The following is a 16,266-nucleotide window of genomic DNA, read 5'->3' as shown; positions in this document are numbered from 1 at the left end:
TTTTTGAGACAGGATCTCAAATTCACTTGAATTCCTGTCTACTTCCCAAGTGCTGGGATTACAGGTGTAAGCCATTGTACCAGCGAGGGGCCGTCTCTTGGACAGTTCACATCCACTCTTTCCTTGAGCATCTTTCTCTTCCTTAACATTCATACTTAAAGTATTCAAACTTTCTTAATAAAATCCAGCTCTTTTTAAAGAAAGGCTCCTCATCCAATTCCCTTTTATTAGAGGATGTCATAACTTTAAAGAGGTTTGTAGCAGAGCATTGAAGGGGCTATAAAAATGAGAATGGAGGAAACAGGGACCATGTTTATATCGGATCTCTTGACAAAGAGAAAGGACTAAGCAGCTTTCCAAGTGGGGAAGGGATGATGCATTTCAAAATAGGAAGTAGAGTTACTGCAACTAGAGGACAGCACAGAGCTGTGTTTTCAGCAGGTGCTATCAACAGCTCTGCCTTGGACAGGTGGCTGTGTGGGTAAGCCTGTTAGCTGCGGGTGCTGGTTTCTTTGCCCTGTGGTGATTCTCCTAATAAAGGTGGTGCCCAAGGCAGGTGACACCCACATTATTCATTTCCATGCTAGAGCAAAGGTGACAGGAACCACTTGTCCCCTCAGAAAAGGATACTCAGAAAAGGAACATTTAAGGTGGTCTCCTAGTCTCAGAAAGAATACTACAACCTGTACCATTTTGTCAGAAACTAGAACTTGTACCTGGCTTCAGTGTGCTGTCTCATCCTGAGTTTTGAAGCTTAACTATAACCTCCTCTCCAGCACCCACAGTGAACTTTCTGGAGCATCTTTGGTCAGGCCACTGTTCTGAAAACAAGTCAGTGCTCTCTCTCCTCCACCATCAGCAATGCTTCTGAACTCCAGAGGGAACTTGGAGAGCCTGTCACACTCTTAAGGAGGACCCATGGCTCTTCCTCCACAATTCCAGCACAGCCCCCAATACCTATAGTGCCTGGCAGCTTGTTGTGAGAGCTCAGTTCCAACATGCATCTCCTGTGTGTTAAATGCACTAACCTATCATATTCTTACGATGACCCTGTGTATTAAATACCACAAATACCTTTTCCCCATAGAGAAACAAGATAAAAATAGTTTGCTTAAGGCCACAAAATAGGATCCACTAAATTTCAGCAACTCAGTAAATAAATAAAATTTGAGTCTGTCCCTGTGTGTCTGGGATTACTTTTCTCTTGCCTCTTATGTGTCAGGGTGCCTGGCCTGTATTTTACCACAAGGTTTGTGCACATGGCTCATTTCCATCTACCGATTGAGACCTAATCTAAGTTCCCTCTAAGAAACCTGTGGATGGTTTTCCTGAATTACAATACTGAGACTCCTTGTTGGATTCTCCATTGGCCCCTTAGTTCCATGGGATCCAGATCAACACAGTCATGTACCAGGGACAATGTGAGAATTCTAGGAATGTGTATTGAATGAATAAGAGGCTACATCTTTAGAGTGGGTTCAGCTGTTAAAAGTGTCAGGTTTGGCTTTTTCATCTGTATCTGTATGGGCTGCCCTGTCTGTTTGGGGGATAAGGCAAGATAACTTTTGTATTCATTTTTATCTCATCCTAAGCACAAGACAAGTATGTTACCAGCTTAAAGATCTTTGGTAAAGAGAGGGTTTGGGTAAAGTGACTCTGAACCTTGTCTGGTGCTGCCTAACTTGTGTGTGTATCAAGGAAGATGCACTGGGGTCCAGAAAAATGGCTGTTTACTCCCTGCATTGACTTTTTTTGTGAGTCCCAGTGCCTTAAACTAAGAGATTACAGTTAGTATCCTAGCATTTGTTTGTGGTTTTGTTCTTAAGACAAGACTTCATGTAGCCCAGACTGGTCTAAAATTCATGCTCCTGCCTCAGCCTTCAAGATACTGTGATTACAGATGTCTACTATCACACCAGCTTACCCTTGGCTTTCTCTCCTAGGATTTTGAATGTGGAAATGATGTGGAGCTTTCTTTTACAAAGAATGGCAAGTGGATGGGCATTGCCTTCCGAATCCAGAAAGAAGCCTTAGGGGGTCAGGCCCTCTACCCTCATGTCCTGGTGAAGAATTGTGCTGTGGAATTTAACTTTGGGCAGAGGGCAGAGCCCTACTGTTCTATTCTCCCAGGGTTCACATTCATCCAGCACCTTCCCCTTAGTGAGCGGATCCGGGGCACCATTGGACCAAAGAGCAAAGCAGAATGTGAGGTAAGTGGGACCAGAAGCCTAAATTGGTGGCCTTTCCAGAGCCACCCAAGGCAGAGGAGGGGAACTAAGTAGCTTGTACGTAGTAAAAGGGACAGAAATTTGAGTAAACTTGGGCATGTGGCTTCTTTGTCCGGGCTCCTTGGGTTGAGATTGGAATTGAAAAGCAGTTTTGAAAAAAAGTTCCAAAGGGAAGTGGGTTCACTACTTTTCGGTGAAGCCTGAGTCTGGGGAAAAGCGGCTTCCTTACAGCAGAGTGGGAGGGATAGCAACAAACTCTGACACTAGTGCTCTTGGAGAGGGCTGAGCAGTTCCACCCCCCTCAGGCCGGAACTTGACAAGTGGCTCGGGGGCTGTACTGATCGATGGTCCTTGGCTCTTTGTCTGTTTTTAATGAGTCAGGGTCTCTAGCCCAGGCTGGCCTTGAATTCATAGCAGACCCACCCTAGCCTACCAGATGATGTAGTTATGGCTCTTTTTCTCAAGATATGTATTTCTCAGGGATTGAGAGATGGCTCAGTAGTTAAGAGCACTGGCTGTTCTTTAAGAACCTGGATTCATTTCTTAGCACCCACATGGTGGCTCACAGCTGTCTGTAACTCTAATTCCAGAGTACCTGACACCCTCATGCAGGCAAAACACCAATGCACATTTTTTTAAAAAAAGGATATTTATTTCTCATAAACATTTTTTAATTTGTTTAAAAATATTAAATGTATAGAAATCTTAAATTTTCCATAATTCTACCATTTACAGATAAATTTGAAGATTTTGGAGTTGATCCTGTTTTTTATGTTCTCCATTTATAACAGATCTGGTGGCAAGCAATTTGCTGTCCTGTCATTTTACATATTTTATGGTCTGTGTCCTACTGCATGAAAATCTCCCTCTATACATCTTTTTTTGAGACAGTCTTGCTGTATTATCCATGTTGGCCTCAGACTCCCTGGATTCCTGTCTTCTTCCTACTTCAGCCTCCCTGGTAGCTGGGACTATAAATAAGTGTGTACCACCACACCTGACTAAACACATTAGTGGCCTCAAAGAAGAGTAATTCCCCTTATTCTGCATTTAGGTTACATGTAGTGTTTGTTGAATTCTAAATATAAAGATTAAATGGAATTCATGACCTATGGGCACAGCTCAGTTCCAATTTTCAGACTCTTGAGACTGTACAATTTTCCCATACCTGTCCATGGTTCAAGGTCACATTTTCTCCTGCCAGAGGCTGGGAAAAGTCATCGTTCTATAACCTCTATTGGTGAACGTGACTTAGCGCTTACCTATGCCAGATCCTAGACTCAAAATCTGACAGGCCTTGTCTTTGACTCCCAACAGCAGCACTGAGATAGATGCTATTGCTTCCATTTTCCAGAGGCAACCAGGAGGTCAGAGTCATCATCATGGGCACCATCAAGCCAGGGTGACACAATGCCACCATGCCACATGCCACATGCTGCTGCTGTTTCACAGCACCCCTTCCCTGTCCTATTCTTGTAGATTCTGATGATGGTGGGCCTGCCTGCTGCCGGCAAGACCACATGGGCCATCAAACATGCAGCCTCCAACCCTTCTAAGAAGTACAACATTCTGGGTACCAATGCCATCATGGATAAGATGCGGGTAAGGATGACCTATGGCTCACTTTACTCACCTCCCAGCTTTTGGGTGCTGTCCAGTACCTACGATCCCTTGCCTTTCATTACCTCTTGTCCACAGGTGATGGGCCTGCGTCGGCAGCGGAACTATGCTGGCCGCTGGGATGTTCTGATCCAGCAGGCCACTCAGTGCCTCAACCGCCTCATTCAGATCGCTGCCCGAAAGAAACGCAACTACATCCTCGATCAGGTACTTGTGACCAGCAGTCCTTGGGAGAGGGAAGGAGGCCTAGTCACTACATGGGAAATCCCGTTTTGTAGCAGCTGTGCTGGCCAGGGGTACACCATACACAAGGATAGTTATAGACCCTTCACACTGCTTTCTAAGCCCTATCTGGGGTTAGGGCCATGACCCAGACATATTAGCTCATTCATTCTTAGACAAGAGTCACATAGGCAAATGAAAGAGGCATAGATTTTTTCTTTTTATCTTCATTTTTCTTAATAATTTATGTGTGTAGGTGTTTTGCCTGAGTGTGTATCAGTATGCTACACACATGCCTGGCTCCACACAGGCCAGAAGAGGCATCAGACCCCCTGGAACTGGAGTTACAGACAGTTGTGAGTGGTCATGTGGGTGCTGGGAGTGGAACCCAGGTCTTCTGGAAAAGTAACCACTGCTCTTAACCACTGAGCCATTTCTCCAAGAGGCAAAGATTTCTAAGCCTCATAGGCTGGGCTTGAACCCCAGCTCTGTTACTTGCTAGCTCTGCATTTGTGAACAGCCAACTTTATCCTGTGTTTCTTGGCATCCTGATTTGCAAAATGGAAAGCTTATTGGCCCAACACTTTCACAGGCCCTATCTTGGGACAGCTGGTGTATGTCATTACCCTCTCTGTAGAATAGGGGTGGTCTAGCTGCTGGGCACATTTTTATGAGTGGAGAGCACATGTTTAACTCATGACATTCTATCTACATTTCAATTGAGGGTGGGGTTTGGTCAGTTTTGAGTTTGGATTAAAAACGTGTGGTTTCAGCATTGTCACAAGAATGAGTGGCTGAACATAGTGTCAGATCGCTATCTCTAATGAGTTCCACGTTTGTTGCCTATGTAGCTTTGTACTTGACATTTGTCATGTAGACTATGGAGTAGCAGCAAAGGGTGTTTACTTGATTGTCTCTGGATCTGTAGTTAAACCTTACATTCATGCTGTCTTAAGAACCTATAAGTAAGCCAGGCAGTGGTGGCACACGCCTTTAATCCCAGCACTTGGGAGGCAGAGCCAGGCGGATCTCTGTGAGTTCGAGGCCAGCCTGGGGTACAGAGCGGGTTCCAGGGCAGCAAAAGCTACACAAAGAAACCCTTCTCAAGGAGGTGGGAGTGGGGGCGACACCTAAGAAAAAACAAGCAGGACACCCTTTAAAGTCCCACTGTATAACCTGGCTGAAGTGCCTCCTATATGTGTGGCACTGACTACTTGGTACCTTGAGTTTAAAGGCCTGATGGAAAGAGCTGGTAACTAGCATTGGTGTTGGCATGCTGCGAGGGAAATCTCTAGGAACCATGTTGTCTTCACATGGACTGAAGATCCTTCACAGACCAGTTGGGGACAGTATGAGTGTACTTTTTCTTTAGTCCAGCCCTGTCAGAAAGGTCCACTTAACCTTCTCTCTGGAGATACTTGGCTTCTCTTCTTTGTCCTGGGAATTGAATCTAGGACCTTACAAATGCTGGACAAGTGTTCTCCAATCAAACTATGTCTTCACTTGCTCCCCAACTCACTTTGCCCTAATCTCCTTGTTAAGCTCTTTTGGGATTTTAGTCTGTCTGTACCCAATTGGACTTACTGTTCTGAGAGTTTTAATACTCTAAGGTTCCTCTTTTGGAGTCCCCAGAAAGAATTTGCCTGTTTTTTTTTTTCATTTCGCTGGTCAAATTAGCACACTCAGTGTATGGTGTGCCATTCTGTCCTGCAGTTTAGTCAGGCATGAAGTAGAGCTGAGTTCTTAGACTTCTTACCTGGCGCTGGCTTGTTTGGAGCCAGAGTCAGGACCAGGGCTGCACTAGATTGCCTATGGTCTTCAACCTGCTGACCTTGCAGAAAGAATGCAGATCAGGCCGTATGAACCAGGCCAACCATTCTCCAAAGTAACGAACATGGTTTTCTAGTTAACCCAAGGCTGCAGTCAGGGGCTGAAGCTCTAGGTCAGTGAGGCCAAGAAAGGGCTTTAAAGCCACTAGTTTTTCCTGTTTTAGCCTCAGCTCTGAAAATATGTTCCAGAAAATTCAGATTATGAGAAAGGGAATGTTGTATGAATGTAAGCAAAGGTTTAAAACAGATCCTGGCATTGCCCACAGCCTCTGCTGTGAGGGTTACGTTGATAATGCATAGGAGTACCTGTGTTCTCAGACTCTCAGCCCAAGTCTTACTCCCTGCATTCAGCTCTTCTGTACCTATTATATGTGCCAGCCTCCGATGGGTCTATGTTTGGAAGAGAACTCATCTGCACAAGCCTGGTGAGACTGGGCAGCCAAGATTGTACCTTTGCCAGGCCCCAGCCCTGCACTAGAATGTATCTGATAGCACAGCTCTCATCCCATAAGGATCTCAGCAGCTTCTTCAGACTGTATGGGTATCAGAGAGAAACATCTAGAACATCAAAAATAGAGGTATTAATCCTAGCACCTCGGAGGCAGAGTCATGCAGATCTCTATGAGTTTGAGGCCAGCCTGGTCTACAGAGCAAGTTCCAGGATAGCTGAGGCTGCCCAGAGAAACCCTGTCTCAAGGAAAAAAATTGAGGTAAAGTAGAAGAGAAACAAAGACCTCATAAAGGAAGATGCGTGCCCTAAAGTTGGACAAGATGGTGTCCTGGTAACTTCCCAAGTAGCAGGATGCTGGGTAGTTGGGTCTGTAATGGGAACTAGGAAATTCTTTGAGAAGGTAGGCCTGGGTAAAGAGAATGGAAGAATTGACAGAGCCTTGTCCTCAGAGCATGTGTACAAGGGTGTCGGGGTAAGGAACGTGACCAGGAATGCCTGGCTACTGAAAGCCCCAGGAGGAGCAGGGGAGCCTTGTGGCTTCAAGTGGCCCTGTTATAGATGGGAAGCCACTAGAATGAGGTTTATAGCCTGTCTCTAGGCTATCAGAGGGCCTTGAAACAGAGTACACGGCAGGAGCTGTGTGTTCCAAGTGATAATGAAGTTGTCTTACCCACGGGGAGTTGAGTGCTATAGTCTATGGGACCCTTCCAGGAGTGTGTCAGGGCCTAGGCCAGGCTGGGCCTTGATCAGTCAGGACTGGATACAACCACTTTTCTGACTTAGTCTCACATTTAAATCTTTGGTTCTAACTGAGCTTGATGATGCATACCATAATACCAGTACTCAGGAGACAGAGGCAGGCTGATCTTTTGAGTTCCAGGCGAGCCAGGACTACATTGTGAGACCCAGATTCAAAATAAAACAAAAAACCTGAGGTTCGGGGCGGGAGAGATGGCTCAGAGGTTAAGAACCTGTTCTTTCAGAAGTCCTGAGTTCAATTCCCAGCACCCACATGGTGGCTCACAACCATCTGTAATCAGATCTGGCGCCCTCTTCTGGAGTGCAGGCATGCATGCAGATAGAACACTGTATACATAATAAATAAATCTTTAAAAAACAAACAAATAAAAACTTGTGGTTCTAGGCCCGCTCTTGTCCCTGTTGGCAGGTGCCACATTTTTTCTTGACACAAACCTAGGGTTAGAGCAGAGCCCCAAAGTAAACTACCTCTTGTTAGCAGGCACTGGAGGGAAGTTTCTATCTTCCACCCCACTGTCCCCAGAGCCTGAAGCCTGCTCGGTTTCTGGCACTCAGACCAGCCCTCTTCCTATGTGTGTACTTCCGTCCGCTGGGATTCACCTCACTCAACCCAAAACAAGCTTTCTTTGCCAGTTGTGCTCCTCTGGAACCCGCCCATACTGCTGCTGCCAGACTGGCCCTGTTGAATAGGACAAGAGCAGACAGATCAGACAGCACGCCTTTTGAAAGAACTCAGAATGTCAGCAGAAGTTACCAGCTGTGCCTGCTGTGTCCTCTGCCCTCACTGTCCCACATCAAAACTAATCAAACGTCCTGTCTAAGAACCCCTGCTCTTACCATGTTCCCTTCTGCCTAGGTTAGAGGCATCTTGAGAATAGGCCCTGACTGCTCTCTTGGAGCTGACATCCTCCAGCATGGTAGGACTGGAAGAGCAGGAGCTGGGTGGTGAATCTAGACTGGAAAGGCTGACTTCGCTGTTGTTCTTGTCTCCTGGCAACAGTCCCAGAGCCCCCAGAGACCACAGAGTGCAGGGCTCGCCCCAGGGCTCTGACCTCATTGTTTGCTTTGGTAACAGCCACCAGAATTTCATTCCTTTCCTCCAGGAAAGCTGAGTGTTTGCATGGTTCTTCTTCCCTTTCCCAAGCCCAGGAAGTAGCAGGGGAGATAGAGACCTTAGAACTTATCCAGAATGGGTTCCTCAGTACTTCAGTGCTGAAGGCCAGCCACTTGTGAGTCCAGGCTACTCTACCCTCATCCCTCTTGTAAAGCTACAGAAATTGGCCCTTTTGTCAGGGCCACTGGTCTTTTGTTCCTTTGGAATTTTGACAGGCAAGTGTGCCATAGCAGATACCCAGAATGTGTTTCTCTTTGCCTCCCAGGGTAGAGGAGTAAGAGCAGGACCACTTGTGGGCACCAGACGAATGGACCAAGTAATCAGCAAATAGCCTGGGCCACATTCATCCTAATGCCCACTACCCATTCTGGCTTATGTGTCAGCTGGAAACTTAATGGTATTGCTGAAGGAAGCCAAATGTTTCACTTTTAGTGTAGGAACTGAGGAGGACCTAGCTTTACCCCTGTAACTGTATATAATCTGTGTCTTGAAATCATTTGTTATTCAAGGCCACAGTATGTAGGTGTCTGCCTTCTACCCCTTCTCTGTGCTTCCTTGAGGAAGTTCTGGGAGTAGGGAAAAACGTTCAGCCTGCCATGTGTGTTAGTTCAGGGAGCTTGTTGGTTTAGGACCAAACAGCAGCACGCCTAGCTTGATCTCCACCACTCCGTGGCGGTACCTCTGCCTCTGCCATCCTGAAATAAGATCTCTTGTGCCATCTTGTCCTCAGGCTGAGTTTATCCTGGTGTTTGCATTGGGAAGCCTCTCAGATCACTGTTCACCCTGTTGGCCGTATGTTAAGATCCACCCTGTGGCTGGCTTCCTTCCCTGCCACATGCCACATAATTTCACATCCGCAAATCCTTACCAGAGGCAGCAGGAGGACAATGTGATCCCATCTCTCAGACTAACTAGGGGACTTGTCTACAGACTCACAGATTCTCAATGGCACAGCTGGGATTTCATCACGCAGCCTCTCCAAAGTCTGTGCTCTTTCTGCCTGCCTCACTGTTTTTCCACTGGGAGACTGCTACAGCTTAACCTTTCCCTTTGGTCTGGGTTGCTTCGACATCATGGTATAACTATCCACAGCACCCCACCCAGTGACGACCATTATCAGTGGTGGCTTATATCTGTTGAGTGCTGGAAGTGAACCAGGGCCCAGAGATTCAGTTGACATAAACTCATTCTGTCTTCACAGTAGTGAACATGAGGCTTTCATACTGTTTGCCCTCTCAGGGCCAGAAACCAAGTAAATCCAGAGTAGCAGGCTGAAGCTCTGATGTAGATATGCCAAGCTCTCCAAGCCACACCTCTCTTGGAGGCGTTTGCTCTCTTTTAGCTGTCACTCATACCTTGTCTTGCTTCCTGTTCATCCTCCCCAGCCTGGCAAAGGACTGGACTGGCACATGGTGGGTGTTGGTCACTGGATGTTGTTGTTATTGCTGCTCTCAGTCATTGAGTGTATTCTGCCAGCGCCTGCCCAGGAGGCAGCTGCCTACCGCCTCAAGGAAGGAAAACAAAGCAGTAGCCAGCTGCACCTTGGAAAAGCACAGGCTGTCACTTTGTCAGTCTCTATGGGTGGATTTGTGGGTAAGGCCAGTGTTTGAGAGGACCAGGATAGAAGATTTAAGGTGTTGATGGAAGCAGTTTACACAATTTTCAGAAAGACTGGTAGGTATGTCCTTTCCACTGATGGACTCTTTACAAGAAACACTGGGCAGGGCATGGTGGTACACGCCTTTAATCCCAGTACTCGGGAGGCAAAGGCTGGTGGATCTCTTTGAGTTTGAGGCTGGCCTGGTCTATACAGTGAGTTCCAGGACAGCCAGGGCTGTCTCATGATAGATCTTGTCTCAAAACCCTGTCCATCTCTCCCTCTCTCCCTCTCTCTCTCTGTCTCTCTCTCTCTGTCTCTCTCTCTCTCTCACACGCGCGCGCACGCACACACACACACACACACACACACACACACACACACACACACAAAAGGTTTAGAACTAATACTGTAATCTTGGCACTCAGGCTGAGGCAGGAGGATTATGAGTCCAGAAGAGTGTATGCAGTAGCATTCCTGTTCATACTAAGCAAGATATAAGTACTTCTAGAAGTGTACATTTGAATCCAGTGTTACTCTGGGAAGTATGATCGATGCTGGGTGGTTGGAGAGGTTCTTCCCTTAAGCTTTATACCTTGTATGGAATATTTTACTGCAAGCACATAATCCTTTGAGAACAGGGGAAGGATTTGTGAACTGCAGTGCTGGTAACAAATGGGATTAATAAGGAAAGCCCGGCTATTAGGTAGTCAACCTCTTTGTGTTTCCTAAGTCACTTCATTTGGGACATGGGTCTAGAAAGTGAAAAGAGCTGTTTCCCGAGTCTGCTGGGAGGATCCCTAGTACACCTTTCTCGGCACTGCCCTACATAATGCCCTGCAGAAGAGACAGCTCTGAATATCCCCTTTCTCACCTCTTCACTACCCTTAGACAAATGTTTATGGGTCAGCCCAGAGACGGAAAATGAGACCGTTTGAAGGCTTCCAGCGGAAAGCTATTGTAATCTGTCCAACTGATGAGGACCTAAAGGACCGCACAATAAAGAGAACTGACGAAGAAGGGAAAGATGTCCCAGATCATGCAGTCTTAGAAATGAAAGGTAGGAAACAAGTGGCTCCTGGGGTACCCCCCCACCCCAGCTCCTGATGATTCCCTCTGTGGTCTCTTTTGTTTCTGTTTTGTCTCTCCCATCACTCACATAATGAGGGAACAGGCTCCTGGTCTCATTTTGAGTAAGAACTTTCAGGATAGATGAGGATGGGTGTCATGGAGAAAAGTATGGGTAGAGTCCAAGCTGAAAGACCTGCACCATCTGCTCTGACACCCACCAGTTGGGCAAGCCTCAGTTTGCTCCACAGTGGAAGAAAGAGGGGTGTGGCTATACTTGCCGCCACAGCTCCTGGAGGTGAGGCTGGAGGGACCCAAAGTCTTCTTTGGTAAACGGAGGGGACAAAGAGTCTTGGTTAGCCCCTGCCAGTGTTCACACCAAGCAGTTGGGGGGTCTTGTCTTAACCTGTCTTGTTCACTTCAGAATTCCTTCAGCCTTCTTGCTGTCAGAGGATGAGGAGGGCCAGACGTCAGAAGGTACTGACCTGCTTTCCCTATTTACTTCCTCCTAGCCAACTTCACTTTGCCTGATGTTGGGGACTTCCTGGATGAGGTTCTGTTCATCGAGCTCCAGCGAGAGGAAGCAGACAAGCTGGTGAGGCAGTACAATGAGGAAGGCCGCAGGGCCGGCCCACCCCCAGAAAAGCGCTTTGACAACCGAGGTGGTGGCTTCCGTGGCCGTGGTGGGGGTGGCGGCGGCGGTGGCGGTGGCGGCAATTTCCAGCGATATGACAACCGAGGCCCCCCTGGAGGCAACAGAGGAGGCTTTCAGAACCGGGGAGGAGGTGGCGGTGGCGGTGGCGGAGGAGGAGGCAACTACCGAGGAGGTGAGACACTTTACCTCCTCCATCCTTTCATCCCAAGGCCAGGCTGTGGGGGAGGGCTGGCAGAAGTCACTACTCTGTAACCTCTGGACCTTCCCACTGCCCAGCCTCCCAAGCACACTGTTGTCTCTTTTGCTGGTCTTCCCCTGTCTGGCCACACAGTCCTTTGAGGAATCTTAGGTTCCATCTTTAGATCTGACAAAGGGCAACTATTAGGACTGCTTTTTGGTTTAAAAACAAATGAAGAATGTTTCTCAAGAGTTTAGTGCGGTTGATTTGCCCACAATCACACAGCTAAGTTGAGCTGAGAGTCTAGTGAGCTAAAGCCCAGATTCTTAATAAGTGTGTATCTAAAATAAAATATGATTCTAAATTAACAAACATGAGCTTGGAGAGATGGCCCAGCACTTTCCGGAGGGCTCAAGTTCTCAGCAACCACATTGAGCTGCTCACAACTGCCTGTAACTCCAGCTCCAGGTATCCAGTCTCCTCTTCTTACCTCTGTACCAGCCACATATGGCACACACACATAAAATAAAATGTCCTTGGGGGAAAAATAGCAGTCCTGTCCTAGACCCTACTTCAGTGGTCAGGGATGTTCATGAAGATAAGGAAGCAGCAGCTCAGAAAGGTCCCCTGCTGAGCCTGGCTTTGGTATGTTGTGGGATTCAGGTCCAAGAAACAATTGTACAAAGGCTCAGGAAAGGCCACTTGGCCTAGCATGTTGAGGACTATATCCAACTCGATTGTGACTTAGCATCCTTCCTGAACATCCTTTTTAGTTTGTTGAACAGCTATGTAGAGCTGGACACACCCAAGATAATCTGTGCCTTGCCAGTGCACAGTTCAGTGGAAGACATAGACCTGTCTGCAAACAACTCTGGGTGTTGTGTCAGAGCAGGGTCAAGGAAGTGTAGCAAGGGCCTGGGGGAAGCTCCAATGGATCACTTGCATTTGCTTGCTTTACTGAGCTCAACCTTGGGCATCACCGTGCTGAGGTCTCTTTTACATGTGGTTTTCAATGCAGGTTTCAACCGCAGCGGAGGCGGTGGTTACAACCAAAACCGCTGGGGTAACAACAACCGGGATAACAACTCCAACAACAGAGGCAGCTATAACCGGGCTCCCCAGCAACAGCCACCACCACAGCAGCCACCACCACCACAGCCACCACCACAGCAGCCACCACCGCCACCCAGCTACAGCCCTGCTCGGAACCCCCCAGGGGCCAGCAGCTACAACAAAAACAGCAACATCCCTGGCTCCAGCGCCAATACCAGCACCCCCACAGTGAGCAGCTACAGCCCTCCACAGGTGAGGTCATTATGTGTATACGTGTACACATACGCACTTGCATAGAGGAGAGGGAGCAGGCCTGATGTATCTCCAGCACATTATTTGTCCACAGGTCTGCACTCCTTCCTGCAGCCTGTCCCCTTTTTGTTTTGCAGCTACTCAGCTGTGTTGAACACTAGGCATAGCTAGACCCCCAACACTGGGGGTAGCTGTAAGCCTTGGGTCCTACCAGCAAGGTCATATCACTGGCCTCACTGGTTCTATAAGAAAACACTCAGTGAAGTCACCTCTTGCCCATCATGGGAGGCCTGGGTCCCAAGGTAGGTGAGAACCTTGTCCTGAGCAGCTCCAGGCTTCTGCCCTGTCTAGTTCTTAGAAAGACAGTGCTTCTGTGAACCGGAGCGGTCTCTCTCACAGCCATTTCCTAAGGAAACTTTTACATACCAAGAAGCAGCTGGGAACAGCTGCCAGGAGACAGATGAATGCTTCCTAGATGCCATCTAGCCAGAACATTTCCTAGGGGTTTGGCAAGACTAAGTTCAAAGCCCAGCTCCAGAGCCTGGCTTTGTGATCTTGGACAGATAGCTTGACCCACTCTGGTCTTTGTGTTCCCCATAAGAGACCAGAAACATGACTAGAACTCACTTAGAAAGTTCCTGTGAGGTTTGGTGAATGAAGGCTCTGGGACTATGATTTATTATTGTTAAAAATTATTTTATAGATGTGAGTGTTTGCTTGTGTGTGTATATATGTATGTGCACCACATGTGTGCAGTACCTGTGGAGGTCAGAACACAATGTTTGGTTCCTTGAAACCTGAGTTACAGACAGTTGTGAGTCACCATACGGGTGCTGGGAACCAAACCTGGGTCCTCTACAAGAGTAGCCAGTATTCTTAACCACTGAGCCATCTCTCCAGTCCCAGCGCTGTAAAATAGAGCTAATGAAAATGATGTCAGAATTGCTAAGGAGACTGAATGAGTTAATGATCCATCTGCCCTATACATGAGAAACTCCTTGTCTTAAGAGTTTCTATTGCTGTGAAGAGACACCATGACCACTGCAACTCATAAGGAAACATTTTATTGAAATGGTGGCTTATAGTTTCAGAGGTCAGTCCATTATCATGGCCATGTGCTTGCAGACATGGTGATGGAGTAGATGAGAGTCCTGCATCTTGCAGGCAACAGGAAGTCGACTGTCACATTGGGAGATATCTTGAGCATAGGAAACCTCAAAGCCCACTCCCACAGTGACACACTTCTTTCAACAAGGCCATACCCACTCCAAGAAAGCCACACCTCCTGATAGTGCCACTCCCTGTGATATTATGGGGGCCAATTACACACAAACTGCCACACTCCATGTAATTGTCACTGCTGCTCTTCTCAGCAAATCTCACAGAGACCACTGCCACCATTTACTGAGTGCCCAGCACTTTGTGCACACAAAGCTTATTGAACCTCCACAATAGGCCAGAGGGTGGTGGCTGTGCTAAGATGGTTTTGTAGACTGGAAAGCAGGTTTAGAAGTGCCATGTAACTTGCTGGCCTCAGAGCTCAGGCCTAGGATCTGCTGCTTTCCAGACCCATCCTGGCATATTAGCACAGAATTGCCTCTGTTGGGGAAGCTGCCTCCATACCAGTGTGTGTTGTCTCTGATGGAGCTTTTGTCTTTTTTTCTACCCAGCCTAGTTACAGCCAGCCACCCTACAATCAAGGAGGCTACACCCAGGGCTACACAGCCCCACCGCCTCCGCCTCCACCACCACCTGCCTACAACTATGGGAGCTATGGCCCCTACAATCCTGCCCCCTACACCCCACCACCACCCCCCACTGCCCAGACTTACCCTCAGCCCAGCTATAACCAGTATCAGCAGGTAAGTGCAAGATAAGCCTCCCAGTAAGGCTTCTGGGATCACTCTTGGGTGTGTATTCAAACTTGGTTTCCTGCCTGTTCCTGAAACATGGGTTTCCTCAAGCTAGTGTTCACAAAAACCTTTGGTAAACTGGTATTCACTGGCTAAAAAATAACTGGTGTGTAGCCTCCGGCATGGCTGGGTTGAGTCCTGCTTTGACACCATGGCCAGGGGTGCCAAGTGCTATTCCAAGTTGGTGCTGGAGCCACCACGTCTGCAAAGGACAGCCAACAAGCCTGGAGATCAGGACTGCATTTCCTGATCACTGGTTTATGTGACATCAAGTCAGCCCTTATCTTTCCAAAGCACTTTGGTTTCTTTCAAAGGATGCATGTGTTGAGTGTAGAGACCATGAGAGGAGCCAAGGGACAGTCTGGAGTGGCGGGGACATAACTTGGTGTTCTCTTCTTTCCCCAGTATGCCCAGCAGTGGAGCCAGTACTATCAGAACCAGAGCCAGTGGCCACCATACTACGGGAACTACGACTATGGAGGCTACTCGGGCAGCACACAGGGAGGCACAAGCACACAGTAGCCGTGCTGGAGCCTTGAGAGGCCCATGCCAGCTGCTCCCACTAGCGCCTGCCTCAGCCCCTCCATCCCCTCTGAGTCCTGTGGTGCTGGGGACAGAGTTATCCCAGGGCTGCCTCTCTAGCCCACTTCTTCCAGAGGGCTTCTCCCTTCATACAGGCCAGGCGTTTTTTCCTCTGGATTCAAACAGGCAACAGTGACCTTTTCCTTTATCTCGTCCCTTCCACTTTCTCCTCTCCCCACCTTTTTGACTAAAGAAGCCTCCTCTCCTTTGGTTACCCAGTGAGGCCACAGACTGGGGAGGACCCCTGCCTGTCTGCCCCTCCTCACCCTGCTTTAGCCCCTTGGCTTCCCATACTCATGCAGTTGGTTGTAAATTCTTCCAGGAGCTGTTTTACTGTCTACTTTTCAGGATTTAAAAAAAAAAAAAAAAAAAATCAAAAACTTTAATAAAAAAAGTTTAAGAAGCAAATGCAGAGGTAGGAAGCAGTGACATATTTTTTGGTAATTATGCTTTTTTTTTAATTTTTAGAATTTGTCTGTTTTTACTGTGGGTCAGCTGTTGATACTTCATCAAATATCTATTTCTTTGCTGAGTTCAGGTAACTGAGGAAGAGCCGCAACCTCGAAACAAACCACAAAGTCACCTTGAACCTAACTTTTTATATGATGTCTCAGTTCTTCATAACTTTGCTCACAAGCGTTTGTGTTCAGTCGGATTGTAACTGCTTTTTGTATTTGGAGAGAGTGTGACTATTGAACTTGAAACCTTTTACTCCAGGAGTCTTGGTAGTTTCTGGTGGGCTTCA

General features: G+C 47.5%; 1 protein-coding gene across 1 annotated transcript in view; it reads left to right on the top strand.

Annotated features, from left to right (window-relative positions):
* The window catches only part of Hnrnpul1 (heterogeneous nuclear ribonucleoprotein U like 1), a 35,272-nt gene extending 19,040 nt beyond the window's left edge, over nucleotides 1–16,232 (top strand). Inside the window, exons 8-15 of the mRNA XM_036191120.1 lie at nucleotides 1,944–2,210; nucleotides 3,708–3,830; nucleotides 3,927–4,055; nucleotides 10,712–10,880; nucleotides 11,401–11,715; nucleotides 12,740–13,026; nucleotides 14,697–14,888; nucleotides 15,345–16,232. Coding sequence (XP_036047013.1) covers nucleotides 1,944–2,210; nucleotides 3,708–3,830; nucleotides 3,927–4,055; nucleotides 10,712–10,880; nucleotides 11,401–11,715; nucleotides 12,740–13,026; nucleotides 14,697–14,888; nucleotides 15,345–15,461 — 1,599 coding nt within the window. The 3' untranslated portion in view covers nucleotides 15,462–16,232. The remainder of the gene's footprint in view (nucleotides 1–1,943; nucleotides 2,211–3,707; nucleotides 3,831–3,926; nucleotides 4,056–10,711; nucleotides 10,881–11,400; nucleotides 11,716–12,739; nucleotides 13,027–14,696; nucleotides 14,889–15,344) is intronic.
* Nucleotides 16,233–16,266: the final 34 nt, after the last annotated feature.

This window comes from Onychomys torridus, chromosome 1, assembly GCF_903995425.1.
Source record: "Onychomys torridus chromosome 1, mOncTor1.1, whole genome shotgun sequence".
In the NCBI taxonomy this organism is placed as follows: domain Eukaryota; kingdom Metazoa; phylum Chordata; class Mammalia; order Rodentia; family Cricetidae; genus Onychomys; species Onychomys torridus.
The sequence above is the reverse complement of the archived record's forward strand: the minus strand, read 5'-3'. Positions and strand labels throughout refer to the sequence as shown.